Raw genomic sequence first — 21,984 nt, 5'->3', positions numbered from 1 at the left:
TGTGTGTGTGTGTGTGTGTGTACTTTAAATGTATTATGTCTTACCTAGTAATTTATAACATTAGCATAAGTAATAAGCACACTTTCTTTTAGATGGTAAATTGTTCTGATGTTCATAAGATTAAAATATATTTCTCCTAAGTGATGATGTAAGAATTCAATTAACTTGTTATTTAAGAAAACGTACTAAATTAAGATCACCTGAAGAATCTACTGTACACTCCAGCTTATTCCACTTAAAGATTAAAAAACAACACCAACACTATTTGGCGGGATGAGGTTAGATTAGGTTAAGTTTGCGCTGCGGTGGTTAGGTTAGGTTAGGTTAGGTTAGGTTAGGTTAAGTTTGCGTTGCGGTGGTTAGGTTAGGTTAGATTAGGTTAAGTTTGCGTTGCCGTGGGTAGGTTAATATTGACATTGAAACAGTTCATTTAGCCAGAAAAATACAGATACCGAGTGGATAATAATAATAATATCGACATGGCTGAGTCAATTGAGAACCTGAGTTCTCCTCGTTAGGTTAGGTTAGCATCGGGTGGTTAATCTTTAGGTGAAATAAGCCGAGATGGATATTCTTCAGATCCCCAAAATATTGCCTATGAACAGCGGTCAGATTACACTACCTAATTAGCTATAGTAACATCCATATATCAATCTAGTTTATATAAATACATTCTCAACTTTATTATAATTACACAGTAATAAAATTTTATTTCTATAATTTATAAGCATGATACTTATTAATATACATGAAAATACGATGTCCTTTTTTGCCGTATTGAATTGGCGATAAAAACAAAGATCGAAGACTTATTTGGTTATTAAATTGTTTAAATTTTTGCATAAACGATAAAAATCCAACTTTGTAATATGTAAATCACCATCGATGCAAATTTAACGTGTGTGTGTGTTTTACAAATCAACGGCGAGACGTGTGAGACAGCTGGCCGGCCTCGGTGTAAACAAAATCATATGAGCATCGGGGGAAGAGCCATGACTACTGATGACTTAGTGTTGCTTGTTTACCACACCTGCCTGTACTACACATGACCATACAACACATCACGACAACACAATAACTTACTACACAACACAACGATACCTCACAACACAGACCTATACATCACAACACAGGACAACATGAAATAACACCTCCTTACAACACAACGATACCTCACAAAGTCACAACACAGCCTTACACATCACAAAACAACATGACAACACAACAACACGATGAAACACAACACGATACAGCACAACACGGCACAACACAACACACCAGCTGAACAATCACAGACAGTAAGAACAATTTCGTGTTAAATGTGTTATATGTGTTACAAAGGGTTGGCATGTGGTACAGTTTGTTAACTTGTTTTACATCAGCCACTATCATTTGGTCTGAATCACCACAATACTTGTTTTTACAGAATATCATTGTGTTCCCGCCTTCTTTGTCCATACTGGGAAAAAGACCTACCCTAACCCACGTCCTAGATCATCCTGGAAAGAAAAAGAGGCTTCGATTCGCCTAATGATCAACCCCCGTTTAATTCACCTTTAAATATTAACCGCCCTAACGACTACCTACCTTAACACTAACCAAACTTAAAGCTAACCTAACTTAAAACTAATCTAACCGAACCTCCGCAGGTAGCGTAAGGGTGTTTAATCATGAGGTGAAATAAGCTGGGGGAAGGAGGGTTAATGTTCAGGTGATCAGAGACTTGTTCGTCCTGGGAAAAGCAAGGTGTGTGGGCAGGTGTGGTCAGGTAGGAGCCGAGGAGGAAGGTTTGCTGAACAGGTTATATTGTGGCAGGTGCAGCGTCAAGGTCAAGGCACCTCCCTCACCTACACACATCACCTAATACAATACACATACATTATACATCACCTAATAAAATATACATACAATATATATCACCTAATACAATATAAATACAATGAGAACATAAGAATGGAGGAAACTGCAGCGAGCCTATTGGCCCATACTGGGCAGTCCCATTTACACCCGACCCCTATTGCTCATATATCCATCCAACCAGCGAATTCGAGTTAATGATGATATTTGGTAACATGTTCCACTCGTCCACTACTCTAATTTAAAAACCATTGTTATGAGTTCGCTCCTGGTTGGATAGTTTGAGTACCTTTGTAATGTCCCCTTTGTTCAGCCATGACCTCCATTTATACACCTCTATCATATTGCCCCTCACTGTACGTCTCTCGAGGGAGTGCAAATTAAGATGCTTTAACCTGTCTCTGACCTCAAGGTTCCTAATGCCCGGGATAAGTTTGGTCATTCTCCTCTGAATTCTTTCCAGGGATTCTATATCCATTCTGTAATACGGTGACCAGAATTGAACTGTGTAATCCCAGTGAGGTCTCAAAAGCGCAAGATATAGTTTTAGGATGACCTCGCTAGTCTTGTAACTAACACTCCTTTGTATGAACCCAAGTACTTTGTTAGCCTTGTTTCGAGCAAATACACATTGTTTACTTGGCTTAAGATTCCTACTTATCATTAATCCCAAATCCTTCGCGCAGTCGGATTTCTCAATAACATCGTTGTTCATCTGGTATCTGGTTTCCCTGTTTACATCTCCTACACAGATTACTTTTCACTTGTCCACATTGAATTTCATCTGCCATTTTTCAGACCATTCGAAAAATTTGTTTAGATCTTCCTGTAGTTTTGCGGAGTCCTCGTCAGATTTAATTACACGCCCTATTTTAGTGCCTTCAGCAAATTTACTTAAGTTGCTGTCTACGCCGATATCTATGTCGTTTATGTATATAATAAATAATAATGGTCCAAATATTGAGCCTTGGGGAACTGCACTAGTGACATTGCTCCAATGGGATTTAGTGCCGTTAATGCTCACTTGCTGTTTCCTACCCTGTAACCACGCCCTAATCCATTTTAGAATATCTCCATTAATGCCATGAGCCTCCACTTTTCTTATTAGTCTTTCGTGGGGGACTCTGTCGAAGGCTTTGCTAAAGTCGAGATATACCACATCATAATTGTGCCCCTCGTCTACTGATTCGAAAACAGATGAAAAGAATGTTAATAGATTAGGTAGACATGAATGCCCGCTTGTGAAGCCATGTTGGGAATCATTGTGCAACTTGTGCTTCTCCAGGTGATTTCGAATAGTTTGAAATGATCGCTTCCAGTAATTTGCCTACAATTGATGTTAGACTAATTGGACAGTGCGTTAATGTTCGAAATAAGGCAGAGTACTAGGTTTTATATCTAGAAGTGTAAGTAATAAGAGTGCAGAGGTCTTATTGCAACTATATATTGCGCTAGTCAGGCCGCACCTCGATTATGCGGTTCAGTTCTGGTGCCCTTATTATAGAATGGATATCAATTCACTGGAGTCGGTGCAGCAAAGAATGACGAAAATGATTCCGGGACTTAGAAACCTTCCATATCAAGATAGGTTAAAGAAACTAAACTTGCATTCCCTAGAAAGACGAAAAAAGTACAGGAAGATAATCATATTAGAAGTGGGTGAAAGGAATCAATAAAGGAGATATATAGATGAAGTTCACATAGCTATCCAGAGCAGCATAGGACTCAAACAACATGGATTTAAGTTGGATAAGTTTAGGTTTAGGAGGGAGATAGGAAGGAACTGGTTCATAAATAGGGTGGTGGACGAGTGGAACAAGCTTAGCAACTTTGTAGTAAGTGCTGGAACGATGGAAAGTTTCAAAAGGAGGCTAGATAGATTCATGGATGATAGAAAGTGGTAATAACTCTCGACAGGAGCTGCCATGCACAGGCCAACCGGCCTATTGCAGACTCCTTATGTTCTTATGTCATTATCCCTACTGAGCTTCACACACACACAAGGGTTAAATGGGAGGGGTAAGAGTAGGACACACTAGGTGACGTCATGGTGGCAACGACCAGTCAAAGTTCAACACACCCGCGTCCACGTGGATGTTGTGTCCACTCAGTCACAAACCAACTTGGGCTGACTGACTCTTGAAACCTCGAGACACAAGTTCGATTCTCTCCCTGATGGGAATCCGAACACGGTATCATCGGACTGCCAACTCAATACAGTAACCACTCCGCCACCATACCTGAGATCACCAAACTAACATAACATATTAATTAATACCAATATGGGAGACTTAACATTCACACGTGAAGTCAAGGTAATTTTAATATACACTGATGACATCACAGTAATGTTTGTTACATCCTGACGTCCCTAAAGTTTGATGACATGACTCGGGTCGTTTAGATGATCAGAGCTTACAGTACACCCCACCCCCTCCCTCACTCCCACCCAAATTAACACCACCTCACCTTTCTACTTTCTCCTGCTCCTCCTCCACACATTCCCATTTTATCCATCCCATCTCTCCTTCCCTTCTTTCCGTCCCCTCCCTACCCCTTCCTTCCTTCCTTCCTCCCCTACACCTTCCTTCCTTCCTTCCTCCCCTCCCCCTCCTTTCCTTCCTTCCTCCCCTTCCCCTCCTCCCTCTTAAGAACATAAGAACATAAGAATGGAGGAAACTGCAGCGGGCTTATTGGCCCATACTGGGCAGTCCCGTTTACACCCAACCCCTATTGCTCATATAAGCATCCAACCTATGTTTGAAGCTATTCAGCGTATTCGAGTTAATGATGATATTTAGTAACTTGTTCCATTCATCCACTACTCTGTTTCCAAACCAGTGTTTACCTATTTCGCGCCTAAATCTAAATTTGTCTAATTTAAAACCATTGTTACGAGTTTGCTCCTGGTTGGATAGTTTGAGTACCTTTGTAATGTCCCCTTTGTTTAGCTCTGACTTCCATTTATACACCTCTATCAGGTCGCCCCTCACTCTATGTCTCTCGTGGGAGTGCAAATTAAGATACTTTAACCTGTCTCTATACTCAAGGTTCTAATGCCCGGGATTAGTGTTGTCATTCTCCTCTGAATTCTTTCCAATGATTCTATATCCATTCTGTATCTGGTGACAGAACTGAACTTTCATGTCAGGTGTGGTCTCTCACAGAACTAAGATACAGTTTTTAGGATGACCTCGCTAGTCTTTATGCTAACACTCCTTTATGGCCCAAAAGAGTACTTTACAATTGGCCTTCACGAGCAAAAACACATTGTTTTACTTGGCTTAGGTTCACACTTATCATTGCTCCTAAAATCTCTCTAAGTCAAGTTTCTCTACTTAATCGTTCTGTTTCATCCGTTATCTGGTTTCCTATTTACATCTCTATACTAGGTACTTTACATTTGTCCGTTGAATTTCATCCTGCCATTTCAGACCATTCGAAAAATTTGTTTAGATCCTCCTGTAGTTTTGCCGAGTCCTCGTCAGATTTGATAACACGTCCTATTTTAGTATCATCAGCAAATTTACTTATGTTGCTGTCTATGCCGATGTCTATGTCGTTTATGTATATAATAAACAATAATGGTCCAAGTACTGAGCCTTGGGGAACTCCACTTGTGGCGTTGCTCCAATGGGACTTAGTGCCGTTAATGCTCACTCGCTGTTTCCTGTCCTGTAACCACGCCCTAATCCATTTAAGGATGTTACCTTTGATGCCATGAGCTTCTACCTTTCTAATTAGTCTTTCGTGGGGGAGGTTCCTGTCGAGAGCTTTGCTAAATCAGGATATACCACATCATAATTGTGCCTCGTCACTTGAATCGAAAACTGAAGAAAAGAATGTTAATAGATTAGTTAGACAAGAACGTCTGCTTGCATGAAGCCATGCTGGAAATCGTGATCAATCGGTGCTCTCAGGTGATTTCGAATAGAGTTTGAAATGATTGCTTCCAGTAATTTGCCTACTATTGATGTTAGACTGATTGGGCGGTAGTTAGAGGATAGTGATCTATTCCCCTTCTTGAAAATCGGTATTACATTCGCTATCCTCCAGGATTCTGGTACTACACCTGTTTTTAAGGACATGTTAAACAACTTTGCTAAGGGCATACTAAGCTCTTCCTTACATTCCTTTAATACTCTGGCAAATATCTCATCAGGACCAGGTGACTTATTAGGCTTTAGTTTGTCTATTTGCTTACTAACATCGTTACTAGTCACTACTATCTCGCTTAATTTGTTTTCTTCACTATCTCTGAATAGAGTCGGTGCCTCGGGTATCATGTATAAATTTTCGGTGAAAAAAACTGTTGAAAAATATTTATTCAAATTATTGCTCATTTCTCTGTCGTTATCAGTGAGCTCGCCGGTATCTGACCGTATTGGTCCAATCTTTTCTCGTGTTTTAGTTTGATACATTTGGTAGAATCCTTTGGGGTTTGTCTTCGCCTCCCTTGCTATCCTTACCTCATTATTCCTCTTGGCTTTTCTTATCTCGGTTTTAACCCTACTCGCCAATATCTTATAATAATCCTGGAGGTAAATTTCGCCACGCTTTATCCTTCTACCTATAGCCTTCCTTTGGCCAATGATGTTCTTTAAATAATTATTTATCCATTTAGGGTCATTGTTGTCTGATCTGAGTTTTTTGTATGGTATGTTCTGCCTCTGTGCATTAAGTAATTCATTATTTAAATTGACGTGGAACTCGGCAGTCTCAGATGTCGTTATCAGGTCGGAGTCATCTGTCAGTTTCATGGCCAAGCGCGACACCCCCTCTCTCAGCTGCCTCTTTAAACTGTCAAAGTTTGCCCTTCTGAAATCTGGTACTTAGTGGAATTTTCCTTACGTCTGCCCTGAAAATCTAATTGGAATCTAATTTCTTTGTGATCGCTGTTTGCAAGTTCGTTCCCTACCTCGACATTGCTAATGAGGTTTTCTCTGTTCGACAGAACTAAATCGAGTATATTATTACCCCGTGTGGGTTCGGTTATATGTTGACTTAGGAAACAGTGCAGTTCGTCTCGAGAAATCCTCTGATTCACAGGACCGTAGGTCAGTCCAATCTACTTGGCAGGTTAAAGTCACCTGCTATACAGACTTTGTTGTGTATAGGCCTGGCACTTCCTCTGGGTCAACTGTTGTTGGCCCATACCAGCTCCCTCCCTGAACCCTCCTCCCCACCGGAATGTCAACAAGTTCTCGCCAGAGTTACTATTTCATTTAGAAAGGAATGAGACCAGTGTTAAAGTGATGGTGAACAGTGCTTAAGTCAGTGAGAACAACTCAGCAGTAACAGTGAATTTTTAAGTTGACCTTCACTGGTGAGGTCCCAGGTACCAATGATAACGGCCCATGAGACCCAACAACCAGCGATGTGTTAATTCGTCTACGATAGGAAGGCCTGGAACCACACCTCACTCATATAACACCATCTGTGAGGGAATTACTGCACCACGTGAGACCCCTCATAACACCATGTGTGAAGGAGTTACTACACCACGTGAGGCCCCTCATAACACCATCTGTGAGGGAATTACTACACCACGTGAGGCCCCTCATAACACCATCTGTGAGGGAATTACTACACCACGTGAGGCCCCTCATAACACCACCTGTGAGGGAACTACTATACCACGTGAGGTCTCTCCTAACACCATCTGGGAGGGAGTTACTACACTACGTTTTTGCTGTTCAACACCTACATTAATCTGTTTGTTCACTGTATGTTCCTTTACCTTTCTCTAATGAAGGCTTTTGTTAAACCACCAATGTATGTAATAAGTCATTTATGTCCAATGTATATTTTCAGCCTTCGGGCTGCAGAACTTTTTTCAATAAACCGTCAATTATTATTATTATTATTATTATTATATATTACTCCTGTGATTAATTTTTGACCGTCGGCAATTCTATCCAGAATTGTTTCTATTATTCCTCTCAGTTTTTATTTCCTTATTTATTTCACACTTCAGATTATCCCTAACATAGATTGCTTTCTCCGCCTCCTTTTCCTGGTCTGCCTATCGGCATGGAACAATTTATGACGCAATTTGGTATTCGACCCCAAAGCGGCAAAGTAGTCTAGGTTGATCCATGTTTCAGTGAATGCTATTATATCGATTTTTTCGGCATACCAAGGCCCTAATATCATCCATTTTGTTTCTCATACTTCTACTGTTCCGTATTAGACATTTGAGTTAGTCATGTTCACAGGTCTCCTTTACCACTTTTGATTTTAAACTCCTGTTCAATTTAACATCATCATTCCTAACACTATTTCCCTGTAATCTTTCACTTGCCCACACCCATCTCCCCTAACCCTCCCCACATCACCCCAGCCCCACCAGCCCTCCCCATTAAACCCGTTGTCCTAGCGTCTCTCTTAGCCCTAGGTGACGGCGTGACACACTTGACGGCTGGCTAGTTATACGAGGTGTGGCCCGAGGGTTAAGTACAGTTATACCCAGTCATACCTACCTGGTCAGGACATCGGAGGAAGAGGCGGGGGCTCTCTCTCTCTCTCTCTCTCTCTCTCTCTCTCTCTCTCTCTCTCTCTCTCTCTCTCGTCTACTCCACCCCTAATCTGGTGATAACTGCCGAGTCACTCCCCTTACCCCAAGATGACCCTCCGACCCCGGTGTAATTCCTATCATTTGACCCTAAAACGTCTTTCTCCTCGGGGCTTCCGTGTGTGTGTGTGTGTAAAATATGAGAGAGAGAGAGAGAGAGAGAGAGAGAGAGAGAGAGAGAGAGAGAGAGAGAGACTTAACAAAAGGTCAAAATACCTTCTGCCTTAACTACCCTCTAACCTCATTACACTATCTTAATTACCCTCTAGTCTAAATACTTTCAGTGTTATCCTATCTTCATTTCACTATTTTAATTACCCTATATAATAACTACCCCCCTGCCATAATTACCCTCTACCTTCATTACACGGTCTTAAATATCCCCAATCTTAATCAAACAATTTATATTACCTGTCTTCATTACTTTCACCTTAATTACCTCACCTTCATCAACACCTGTCCAGAATCTCCTTGTAAACTTCCTATGTTTTGTCTTCTTGTTATTGTTATCTTTATTTTCTGCTATCTTGTTAATTATGCTTTGTGTGTGTGTGTGCGTGTGTGTGTGTGTGTGTGTGTGTGTGTGTGTGTGTGTGTGTGTATGTGGAATGTAACCTTTACAAGAACATAAGACCTTTACGTAATGCCAAGAGGTGTGTGACTCCGAGACCATTGTTATGATATGGTCTCTAAGCTGTTTGAATCCCCGAGACCTTTCCTATCACATGATCTAACTAGAAAACCATAAACCATTAACACATCTACACCTCACTCTCCCTGTGGTCTGTTGTTGTCCCAGGAGCCAGCCAGCAAGGACAGGCCCAGCAGCCAGGAGGTGTAGCGTGAACCCAGCCAACACACCCTTGACATTTATACACTAAGATATAGACCGGTGACCAGCATTCTTCTGTGAGGTGAGGTGGGGCACGCAGTATGACTCTAAGCTGGCTGTCTCTCTTTCTCTTCAAACTAAATGCCTCTCACACTGTCCCTTCACACTAATTGTTTCTCTCTCACACACACACTTATCCCCCTAAATATCTATTGTCACACTCCCTTCACACTAATGTCGCAACGTATAAATACCTCATGTTTAAGATAGAGTCTCACCCTTTTATACACTTTAAAAAGATAATCCTTCACCCTAGTGTTAAGAGTCACACTAACCCCCTCCCCCTCTCCAAGCAGTAGGTATTAACACAGAATTTATGGCATTCGGAAAAAAAATAAATTACCTCGAGGGTCACATTTCTCAACACTCCAGGAATGTGGTGGGGGAGTGGGGGGGGGTGTTGGGAGTCCGTAATAATAGGATAATATGATGCAAAATATTTACGAAAACAGTAAAAATCAGTAATCTATAAACACTGGAACCCCCCCCCCTAAAAAAATACGAGTAAAGTGAGGGGAGAAAGGGGAAGGTTCACCGCCTCACCTGTCAATATGGTGAAGAAATGTCGAGTTATGAAGGCCAGGTGAGTTCTTGTGTGCGTGTGATAGAGAGAGTAGCCTTGATTCACATAACTTCACTCTTACACATGTTAGATACCCTTTCCTGTGATCACTCTCTACAACACACATTTGGACCAACTGCTGAATCACGCCCACACCAACGCACCCATACCACCGCACCACATCACCGCACCCTGACCACAACACCACACCAACCACGCCACTGACCATCTATCATTAAACTACTGAATTACTACAAATGTGAATAACAACATTACCTACTACCATGCTATTTAGAAGTTAACTATTCAACAACACCAAATTCAAGTTTGTTTTACTCCTCGTCCTGTGTTTCGTATCTACTCCCACAAACTAAGTTTCACACCGTCCTGGGTTATAAAATTCCTAGGATTACCAATTTTTTTTCCCTTGCCCGAACTAAAGCTTAAGACTCACACCATCCTAGTTCCTAAAACTCCCATTACTTAGTTTTTTTTCCCAACCCAGACTACACCTATACCCCACACCATCCTACTCTGTATATCCCAAAACTCCCAAGACCTGTGCTATATATTTTTTTTCTTCATATACCGTATTAAACTTGCGCCTCTCACCGTCCTGCATTTCACAAGCATTTATACACTCGTTTTTCCTCCTAGTGCAGTCGCCCTCCCCAACTCTCACCAACCTGGGCGCCATAACTGAAGCTGCCAGTCACCGAGGCCAATATTTGCGTAAGAACGAGCTGTAGTGACTGTAGCTTATGGCGCAGACTACACCCCTCACACATCCTTCCTACAACAACGTCAAGTTATCGTCTAGGCGGACACTTGTAGCAACATATCTCAGTTAACATTATACTGTTTACCTGTTTACAGTAAACTAATGTCTCACCACACTATCTGTTAACGGTAAACCTGTCTCCCCGCACTATCTGTTAACGGTAAACCTATGTCTCCCCGCACCATCCGATAACAGTAACTATCATCTGTTCTGTTAACACCTCACCACCAGTCCGTCTCTCATCAAACTGTTAACGGCACAAGCAGGAAGCACCAAGACGTCCTCCATACACCCGACAGCGCCGTTAAACAGTACACAACAGTGGGTGCCTCCAGAACACGACCCTCCCTTATAGATGATGATCGTAGTTCCGGGTTGTGCTGTGTGTCTTCCTCTCTGCTTTGGTAACACCAGTTATTACTTCCTCGAGGGAGTAGGAAAGGGAGGGGATGAATGGAGAAGGGAAAGGGAGGAAGGAGGAGGCTAGAAGGAAGGGAGGGAGGAAGAGGGACAGGACAATGGAGGAAGGGAGAGGGCGAGATTAGGAGGGAGGCAGGAGAAAGGAGGTGGGAGGGAAAGGAAGAAGGAGGAGAGGGAGGGAGGTGGGGAAGGCAGAATGACGGGGAGGGAGAGAGAGAAAGGAGGAGGGAGCAAGGAGGAGGGGAAGGAAAGGAGGAAGGGGAATGAAGAAGGAAGGGGAAGGGAAGGAAGGGGAAGGGATGGAGGAGGGGGATGAAGGGGGCGAGGAAGGAAGGGAAAGAAGGAAGGGGATGAAGGGGAGGAAGGAAGGGGAAGGGGATGGAGGAGGGGGGGATGTGAGAGGAGGGAAGGGAAGGAAGGAGGAGGGAGGAAGGAGGGGAGGGGGAAGGAGTGGGGGTAGGGGACTGATGGGCAGTATGTATAGACCTCCCGTTTACTGCGTGACTCTTGCCTCTGGTGGCAGTATAATACTGTTGGTGTGGTTTACCGATAGAGTGGTGAACTGTGACATAGCTCTCTCTCTCTCTCTCTCTCTCTCTCTCTCTCTCTCTCTCTCTCGGGTGAATCAAGGGGTACAGAAACCTCAAAAAAAAGAAGAGACAAATAAAAACAATGAGCCAAGTGCAGGACAAGAGAGAGGAAAGTGACCACCTGAAGATTGCCCCCCCCCCCAAAGATTATTACCTGTACACACAGTAAAAAAGGTATCGCACAGGGGGGTCTGCTGACTTCCGTTGGGTGTAAACGGGACTGCCCAGTATGGGCCAATAGGCCCGCTGCAGTTTCCTCCATTCTTATGTTCTTATGCCTACATCACATGATGTGCCGGGAGGGTTGGTATGCGTGGCTGTATGGCAAAGGTTTCCACCTACCTATGGTAGGGCAACAGATATGTGAGGACACCCTCAGGCAAGGGCAGCAGGACTACCACCCTAATACAGGACCAACATTATCCCTCGTCCGTGGTGTTCTATTGTTTCGCACATAATCTGTGCGGTACTTTTTTTTTTACTGTGTCCACCCTAACGCTACCAGGGGGATAAGGTGAAATAAGGAGTGGATGGTTAATCTCCAGGTATCTGTGTGTGTGTGTGTGTGTGTGTGTGTGTGTGTGTGTGTCCTACGGTCAACGGTAATTTCTCTGGACCCAGTTGAACGTGAGGCTTCCACACCTCACTTCGTCAGTTCATCCGTCTGTTACGGTGTTACGAGGTGTGATGGAGTCTTAATGAGAGAGAGAGAGAGAGAGAGGTCACCACAGTGTGGAGGGAGGCAGGTGATGCACTTCACAGGTCGTCAGTCACAAGCCAACTTTATTCACCTGTGTCCCCTCCACCCCATGTCATCCTCCCCTCCATCTGCCACCCCCTCCCTTGCCAGCATTTCTCCTTCCCTCAAAGTGCCACTGTCTTCCTTTCATATCTTCCCCTCTCTCCTCTTCCTCCCTTTTCCTACCAACACCCCCAGTCCCCATCACCACCTTTCCCCCTCCTCTCCCCCCTCACCTTCCCACCCCTCCCTTCAGTTAGTCCATCTCAATTAACTTTTGTCAGTGATCTTGGGAGTCAACACCAGCACGCTCGTCTCCACCTCACCAAGAAGTGTGTACAGTCTTCACGGTGGTGCCTGATGAGCGATGATTAACGCGTCATTCATTACAGAGCCGAACTGTGCATTAAGTTCAACATCAATGGATAGCAAGTTCAGAATAAATATAAACTTCCAAACATCAAAGTGAATAAGCAAAGCACAAAGTATTGTTCTTCAAAATACACTAAACCCTCACAATGAATTACTCATGATACATTTCCACGTCATTCATACACGAGTGCTTTCACGATGAATACAACATGACTCATCCCACAGTGAATAATTATGAATAAAAACCCTAAGACTTGCTACCTCCCATCTCAAGGTCCAGCAATCTGCACGACAATTATCAAGATAAGTGAGACAACAATCGAAGAAACGTACGAGACTGTGAAGGCCACCCGCCGCCACTCTCCGCTGCCCCAGAGTGTCACTTCGTATATCCGTCACCACCTCGTAAACACGGCGGATGCAATGCTCGGCTGCCGTTCACTTCCCTCCAGGACACAGACTTGGTGATCACACTGCAATGCTCCACTGGTGCTTATATCCCTCTAGGATATTACAATGAGTTGGTGACTTGCTGGTTAACACAGTAACACGCAAGGCAACGTAAGTCTGTCTCTATGTTAAGCGTTCCCAGTGTAGAATCCGCACACGCCTTTAAGTACTTTCCCTATGCAAATTAACGATATAATGACTTACTAATTATAGGTTAACACATCCCACAGCTGTTCTTGTTGTTCATCTTAATAATATCTCTTTTTTTGTTTTGTTTATAATGATGCCAGCAAGATTCACCGTCCAGCAGTACTTCAAGTTGGTATACCCTATTCAGTATCTGGCATTTTATCCACCCAGTCACGCACGCACACTCAAACAGAAGTATTTGTGCTTTCTTAACCTCAGTGAAATTCAGAATTAATGACACGAAATAACTCGACTATTATTCAAAGAAAAGTTTGACAGAATTAATGTTAAAATGACAACTCTCATACCTACACGATCCTCCGGCAGATGTTGATAAAAGTGTCCAGGGTTTTTTGTCCATAATTGTACATAAATACTAGCAGGAGGTAAACAAACGCCAGCAAGATGTAAATAAACACCACGAGGTAACAAACAGCAACAAGAAGTAAACAAACAAAAATAAGTAAACACAAACAAGAGGGAAACAAACAGGAGGTACTCACCTAACTTGCCGTTGACAATGTCGAACTGAGACGCGTCCTCACGGATGAACACCGGGTTCTGGACCAGCTCCTGCAGAGAACACAGGTCAAGTACTCTGGCTGGTAGGAAGGTCACGTCAAATATATAGGTAACAGGAAGGTTTGGTCAATATTTTGGTAGCAGGAATGTTAGGTAAATCATTCTTGAGAGCCATAAAAGTCACGTCAAATTAGGTTGAAATATCCGAGTGGCAGGAAGGTCAATTACAAGCATGCATAAATGACGTCAAATATTCAGCAGAAAACAAGGTCACATATCTGTAGAAAGGTCACATCATGTCAAATATTTGGATGACAGCAAAACCAAGTAACCGGGGTCAAATAACATTAAATAATGAGATGACAAAATAAGTTCGTGAATAAACAATGTCAAATTAGTTAATCACGAAACATGTATCTGAACACACACACACACACACACACACACACACACACACACACACGGAAGGGAAGTATATTAAACCTGACCAAATGACTGAAAGATATTGATAGATTGACTGCGAATGACGGTCCTTGAGGCGAGGTCATCCACAGGTGGGAAACAGGGTCATGGTGACTTACACTCGACCGTAATGAAGTTATGTTTAAATCATTATTAATGTTGAGTGTCACGAAAATTCAGGTGTGTGTGTGTGTTATTTATTTATTAACGAAAATGGATATTAATATACACTGCTCTTTTTTTCACACACACACACACACACACACACACACACACACACACACACACACACACACACACACACACACAGCTTCACCCACCTGGCACCATCTTCAAACACAGGTGGCACATTCATACTACCTCCCTGGCACCCCACCCCCCACACACACCTGCCCAAGCTCCTAATTACTTCCCGGGGGGGAGAGGGGGGTGTAAGGCTACTTAAGATGTTCCCTGTAAGATGATTCTGGGGAGAGGAAGGGGTGGTTAGTATGATAAGTCATTACCACTTAATTAGGTTTAAGTCTCTAATTAATTCATTACAATTTGATTATAGCGTTTACTGTACGATGATAAAGACAGACAGACAGACAGACAGATAAACGAAGAGAGAGAGAGAGAGAGAGAGAGAGAGAGAGAGAGAGAGAGAGAGAGAGAGAGAGAGAAGAGAGAGAGAGAACTTTCCCAAATTTCAACACAATTCTCCCTTCCTGCCATGCACGACAACCACCATTACTACCACTATTACCACTACAACTACTATTATCACTACCACCACTACTACTATTACCACTACCATTACTAGGTTAGGTTAAGTTAAATTAGGTTAGGTTTTGTCCTTAGTACACTTCCTCTCTCTCAAAATTTCTTTCATGCTTAGTCTCTCTCCTTCCTCCCTCCCCCAGGTGACCTTTGACCCCTGGTGTGGTGAAAGGTACATTGCAACAAGGAGGAGCATTTGTGATAATGACCCAGTAAGTATTGTTGACGTGTGGGGTCACTGCCTCCCTCAGAAAGTTACTCGCAATAGATAGATCGATAAAGTGAGGGTTCAGTGCCACCCATGACACAGAGAGAGAAAAAGAGAGAGAGAGAGAGAGAGAGAGAGAGAGAGAGAGAGAGAGAGAGAGAGAAAAGAGAGAGAGAGAGAGAGAGAGAGAGATTATTCCCCAAAATCTTATACATTTAGTGTAATATTAAGCAAAAATTACTACACTTAATACAATGGATCGCAAGACAGTCGAAGCCAAGAGTACAGGTTGTAAACTGGTTTTTTGTGTTGGTGCTCTGAAACCTCTGTACTGTACCTGTATTTGAATATACTGTAACACTGATATCCCACAGTAGGATGTCAGTGTAATGATGTATTGCATTGTATAATTTCTTCAGTTATATACAAGTACACTGTCGATAATAGCGAACCACGTAGCAATGGCATTATATTGAGACACATATTTAGATTTAAACGTGAAAAAGATAAATTGGTTTGAAAACAGAATTGAGGATTAAATTAAACTGAAATAAACTAACCTAATTTAAAATGACCAGATTTAAGCTGAACTAACCTGCCTTAACCTAAGTTTTTTATATACTCTATAAGGAGTTAACGTGAACGACACTGAACTAGACCAACTGCCTTACTCAAAAGCATAGTTAGGTCAGTTCACGGGTCCAAAGTTGGAATGAGACTTGAATTTTGGGTGGTGGGCTCTCTCTCCACACACACACCATTGAGTCGCACAACAATCACTGACTCATATGTTTGAGTCACTGGACCACATACTCACTCAGTCCTTGGCCAGAATTCACAAAAATTCTTACGTTAAGCTAAGCTACTGAAATCGTATCCAAGATGGCGCCGGAATAACACCAGGACTTTATAATAATAACAACAGTCATCTTATTCCCATCATTAAAGATATATCACAAAACTTACACACACACACACACACACACACACACACACACACACACACACACACACACACTATGGCGACACAAAAATATTAAGACTATACATTAAGATTACGGCACGGTGATCAAGTCCAATATGGCGTCATAATAACAGTGAGACTACAATAATACGTTACATTATTTATTACTATCGAGTTGAAAATTATTCCTTATAATAGAGCCAGAGTAGAGCAATCTATTGCCCACGGGTGTAACACTATTGCCCCCGGTGTAACACTAATGCCCACGGGTGTAACACTAATGCCCACGGGTGTAACACTATTGCCCTGGTGACTATTCCCACGGTGTAACACTAATGCCCACGGGTGTAGCACTATTGCCTATGGTGTAGGGGTGTAGCACTATTGCCCAGGGTGTGGCACTATTGCCCACGGGTATGGCACTATTGTTCACGGGTAGCACTATTGCCCCTGGTTGTAGCATTATTGCCCCGGTGCAGCATTATTGCCCCGGTGTAGCATAATTGCCCACGGGTGTACTGCTATTGTCCACGGATATACCACTATTGCCGGGTGTGGCACTATGCTACGGGTGGCACACCCCACGGGTGTGCATTATTGCCCACGGGTGTAGCACATTGCCCACGGTGTAGCATTATTGCCCACGGTGTAGCACTATTGCCCACGGGTGTAGCACAATTGCTCACGGGTAGCACTATTGCCCACGGTATATGGCACTATTGCCCACGGGACTGTCCCTGGTTGAGCATTACGTCCCGGGCATTATTGCCCGGTGTAGCACTATTACCCACGGGTGTAGCACTATTGCCCACGGGTGTACTGAAGGTGTGTTCCCTTGCGGCGTTGTCATTCACTGTGACCTAAATAACTGGTTACACTTTCTCGCTGTCTGGAGGGCAATATTTGAGAGAGAGAGAGAGAGAGAGAGAGAGAGAGAGAGAGAGAGAGAGAGAGAGAGAGTTATTATAAATAATTTACCTCCATGACTTTCAAGTAGATGATGCCAGATGGTCACAAGTGTTCAGAGAATTTTGTCCACAACTGTATATACGAAGGTAATTTATCGATATAAGTGTAGTGTTTATCGCCTATAGTTTGTATTAAAAAAACTCTAGTCTAAAATTTGGGGCTGATGCAGTCATTATTTTCTCTATATTTATATGTTTATTGAAATGTTTAATTTTTTCTTCTAAAATCTAAAAAAATATAAATAAAGTTTTTTCTTTTTTTAAAGTTGTAACAAAAATGATTTTCTTTCGATCATTTAAAACAAATGCAAGTTGGCGACGATGTTATACCGGTGTGTGTGTGTGTGTGTGTGTGTGTGTGTGTGTGTGTGTGTGTGTGTGTGTGTGTGTGTGTGTGTGTGTATAAAAATTCCACGACCTTCAGAATCTTTTATTATCGAACTCCCTGTTTTATACACGCACACTGAAATGATACACAACACACACACACAATGTGCTCACACAGAAACACAACAGATACACACACTAGGCACACAATACAAATGCACACAATACGAGCGCACACACAGGCGCACACACAATAAAAATGCAACATATGTACACCCACAAAAAAATTATTCGGCACTCTTACGGCGTGATACAATGTGACACGGGTGCCGAATAATTTTTTTGTGGGTGTACATGCGTACACACAAAAGGACACAAGCGCTCTCGCACGCGCGCACACACACACACACACACACACACACACACACACACACACAATAAAATTGGGGAAAAATAAGCAACAAAAAGTAATAAAAGAGAGAGTAAGGGAGAACAAGGTCAAGTTGAAGGAAGTGGAGGAAAGTTGACCTCACGCTGTCTAGGAAGAGAGCGAGGAGGAACGAAAGAAGAGGAGTAAGGGGGGCACAAGGAAGATGAGGGAGGAAATGAAAAAGAAGAAATCAATAATGAAGGTAAAAAACCCATCCAGCTACATACCTCGTACACCCAGGCATCACAACATTAACCAATCACTAATTAAAATTGCTGAGACGCAGAAACTTATTAACCCAGCATGACCCCAACCTGTAACTGGGTATTCATCAGCTGGTGTGAACTAGACTAAGGCAGTGTGTTAATCCATCTCGTTTCCCACGGCTGGGTAACAGGGAGAGAAATGTACAGGGGCCCCATGTTTAGTTGTAGCAGAGAAGGTAGAGTGAACACCGCAACCACGCCTTTAACACCATCGCTTCGGTTACCTCTCTGAAATATCGTATCCCTGGTGTCATAAATCACAGATCAGCAATATGATGTATGTATATGTGGGGGAGGGGGGGGGGTTAGTCTCAGTAGAGCGGGTAATTGGAATAGACACCAGAACTACGCCTTGGGGACACCAACGTCTACATCACCCAGTGCTTAACATAACAGAAAGTAGTGCCCTGGGACCCTACATTGGTATATGTGCCTAATTTTCAGAAATACAGAATAAAATACTATTATTATTATTATTATTATTATTATTAACATTATTATTATTATAGCATTATTGTAATGAATCTAATGGGAGTATTTGACTATGTTAAGCTAAGTACTATTATAAAAAACAATATAGAAACGATAAAAAGACACCAGGTGAACGGAAGACACCGGTGAACGGAAATAGACACCGGTGAACGGAAATAGACACCGGTGAACGGAAATAGACACCGGTGAACGGAAATAAAGTCACAGGACTTGTACACATTGACAACACAATATATATATGATGGCATTGCACACACGTAGGTTAGGTTAGGTTTTTCCGTGTTCACGACCCTGGGAACACCAACGCATCAGTCACCAAGATGACAAACCTGTGGATAATAACTTGTTCTTATCACCCTGAGCTTGGCGTTACTAGTGCGTGTTAAACAGAGAGAACACCAGACACAAGCCTTTTAGGGACATGCCGCCTCCATTACCCCCAAAATTTGGAATTCGTGAGGGTAATATAACACACAACGCTAATTAACTCCGGTGAAACTCTTGATAAAATAAAAGTTATGGACTATTATTAATCGAAGAGAAACTAAAGTGCACTGAAAACCCCTCAATCAGTTGTGCAATGTTGAAAGGCTTTTATTTAACCTTTTTAGGGCGTGATTTTGTACTATATAATAACATGTATATTATAGGAGCGAGATGAACGTCACCCCAACACACAAGTACAGGCAGAGAAAGGACACACACACACACACACACACACACACACACACACACACACACACACACACACACACACACACACACCTCGCATCAAGATTAGTCCATAACGCTAGACTGTACACATCAAAATGCTAAGGACTAGAGTATGAGAGTAATGAACGCATCACCTCTAAACCTCATAATATATACAACAATCCCAAGCTATTTCATGACCAGATCTACGTAAAGCGAGGCGAAGTGGTGTGAGGTTAGGTTAAGTTAGCGTTAGGGCGATAAATCTTAAGGTGAAATAAGCTGGGGTCTAATTTTTAGGTGACTCAACTAATGTGGTGCTTGTGTTTAGGTGATAAACTATCTCAGGCATCATGGGAGAACACAGGTTATAGTTACACTTCATAAAATCTCTTCGTGTTTGATATAATTAATGGTTGTTAATAGTAAGCTGAGGTGCGGTAGCCAAGTGGATACAGAGCTCACCTCCCATCCTAAGAGTCGCTTGATTTGATTCCGAAGCAAGGGCAGTCCAACTACCTTCATATGGGCTCCTAAATTTACAGTTGAGGAAAAGAAGGCTATCGAGTGCAGTGATGAAGGTGTTAGCATCATGTGTGCCTCTCCACTCACACAAAAAAGTTGGTACAAAAATATTACTTTCTTACAAATATTGCACTCAAATAGCGACCTCTGGCAGCATCAGCAATTTCCCAGGTCACCAATACAATATTCTAAAATTGATAACTTAAACCAACTATCTAATATACTATAGCACTAGGCGTGTGTCTGTTCTGGGCAGCCGAAACGGCACAATCGTTTTTCATCAAACTTGGTGGAAAAATCACAAAAAAATCGTAGAGTGGAACAAACCTGGTCCCATGTAGATGGTTTTTTAGGAAGGCATTAATTAACAATTATATTTACGATGGAAAACGATGCAAGTCTACGGACTTGGCGCACCCTAATTAACCATGCAAGTCTATGGACTTGGAGCACCCTCATTCGCTGTACGCTGTCATGAGCGTTCAAACTTTCACAAGTGATCGAAGGACCCTTCGATCACTTGTTTACTACTAAAATTCAATATATATATATATATATATATATAAATATATATATATATATATATATTTATATATATATATATATATATATATATATATTAAAAAAAATAAATATCAGTGAAGTTGCGTTAGGTTGATAATCTAGATTCTGGTGGGTAGTGGTGACGTGTGACCCCCATAACACACGTGTAACAGTTCTCACGAGGGCGCCTCACCTTCCGGGAGTTAAATTACTTGCTTGTGTATTTTTTGTGTCATGTGTTGGGGGTACGAGCTGGAGGGAGGAAGATGGAAAAGGATAGAAGATGGAAGGAGGGAGGGAGGGAGGGAGGGAGGGAAGGGGGGCAGATAGGAAAGGAGGAAGAGTGGGAAGAAGGAAGGAAGGAAGGATTGGAGGAAGGAAGATAAAGAAAGGAAACGAAAGGAAAGGAAGGAAGTTATTCCCCACCTGACAACTCACCCCGCCCTGGATGTATGTTTTTCCCTAGCAACGCACACACATATATACACGTACACACACATTTCTGCATACAGTTAACACACATACAGTAGGTACAAACACATACGTACAGTCAGCAAAAAATTATTCTGCACCCCTGGGTGCGATGACTCGCAACGAACACTGCGAGAGTGGCGCTATGTATTGGTAAGGTTGGTATCTCTGATTGTGTGATTCATTGTAAAACTAATGTGCTCTTATTCCTTATATCATGTGTAGTAACCACAGAGAAATTATCAGGAATACATATAAAACCCATAGCACTTAAACCAGATAATGTCATAGCATTATATTCTATACCGTAGTACTACGTTCAGTCACCCACATACGGTAGGAATGGCAGGCACTCTAGAAACTGAGGTGCAGTATAGGAATTTCGCATACGATGAGATACAACGAACTTGTGTAAATATTCATGATTATAACCATTATCTGACAAAGTGATGAGAAGTAGCATAATACAAGACCTCACTCAGAAAAAAATACGAAACATTTGTAACGTAGGAAATTTATACAACATTACGCATAGGTAACTGAGCTACCAGAAAGATGCGAGTTAAGAAACGAGCTGTAGCTCTAATGTTACAATATATAATAGGAATAGGGGATTGACCGAGGGTAACTGGTAGTAAAATTCACAAAGCAGAAGCACTGTCAGTGTTATGTAACACTGTAGCAAAGAATTTCACCAGAGGAAGTGTGATCGTTTAAAAGAATGTAATGAATCTGTTAGAAACGGAGCAGTTTCGATCTGCAAAGGGCAGACCATCAGAGCAAACAGCAAGAGTTGTAATGGCAATTGATTTTGATATTAATTCGATTATTTTATTAATATAGTTACATGGTGTTAACTGCTCTATTCGCATCTTGTAACACATTGTGCACGCAGACACACTGAAACACCCGAAGGTAAATAGTA

The 21,984-nt window shown here is 42.2% G+C and overlaps 1 protein-coding gene across 1 annotated transcript in view; it reads right to left on the bottom strand.

Annotated features, from left to right (window-relative positions):
- LOC121871380 (calpain-C-like) overlaps positions 1-21,984 on the bottom strand; it is a 140,160-nt gene that overhangs the window by 50,867 nt on the left and 67,309 nt on the right. The window contains exon 3 of the mRNA XM_042373603.1: positions 13,930-13,999. Within this exon, the coding sequence (XP_042229537.1) occupies positions 13,930-13,999 (70 nt within the window). The remainder of the gene's footprint in view (positions 1-13,929; positions 14,000-21,984) is intronic.

The sequence above is a fragment of the Homarus americanus genome, unplaced genomic scaffold (assembly GCF_018991925.1).
Source record: "Homarus americanus isolate GMGI-L3 unplaced genomic scaffold, GMGI_Hamer_2.0 scaffold45698, whole genome shotgun sequence".
Lineage (NCBI taxonomy): Eukaryota > Metazoa > Arthropoda > Malacostraca > Decapoda > Nephropidae > Homarus > Homarus americanus.
This window is presented reverse-complemented; position numbering and strand designations above follow the sequence as displayed.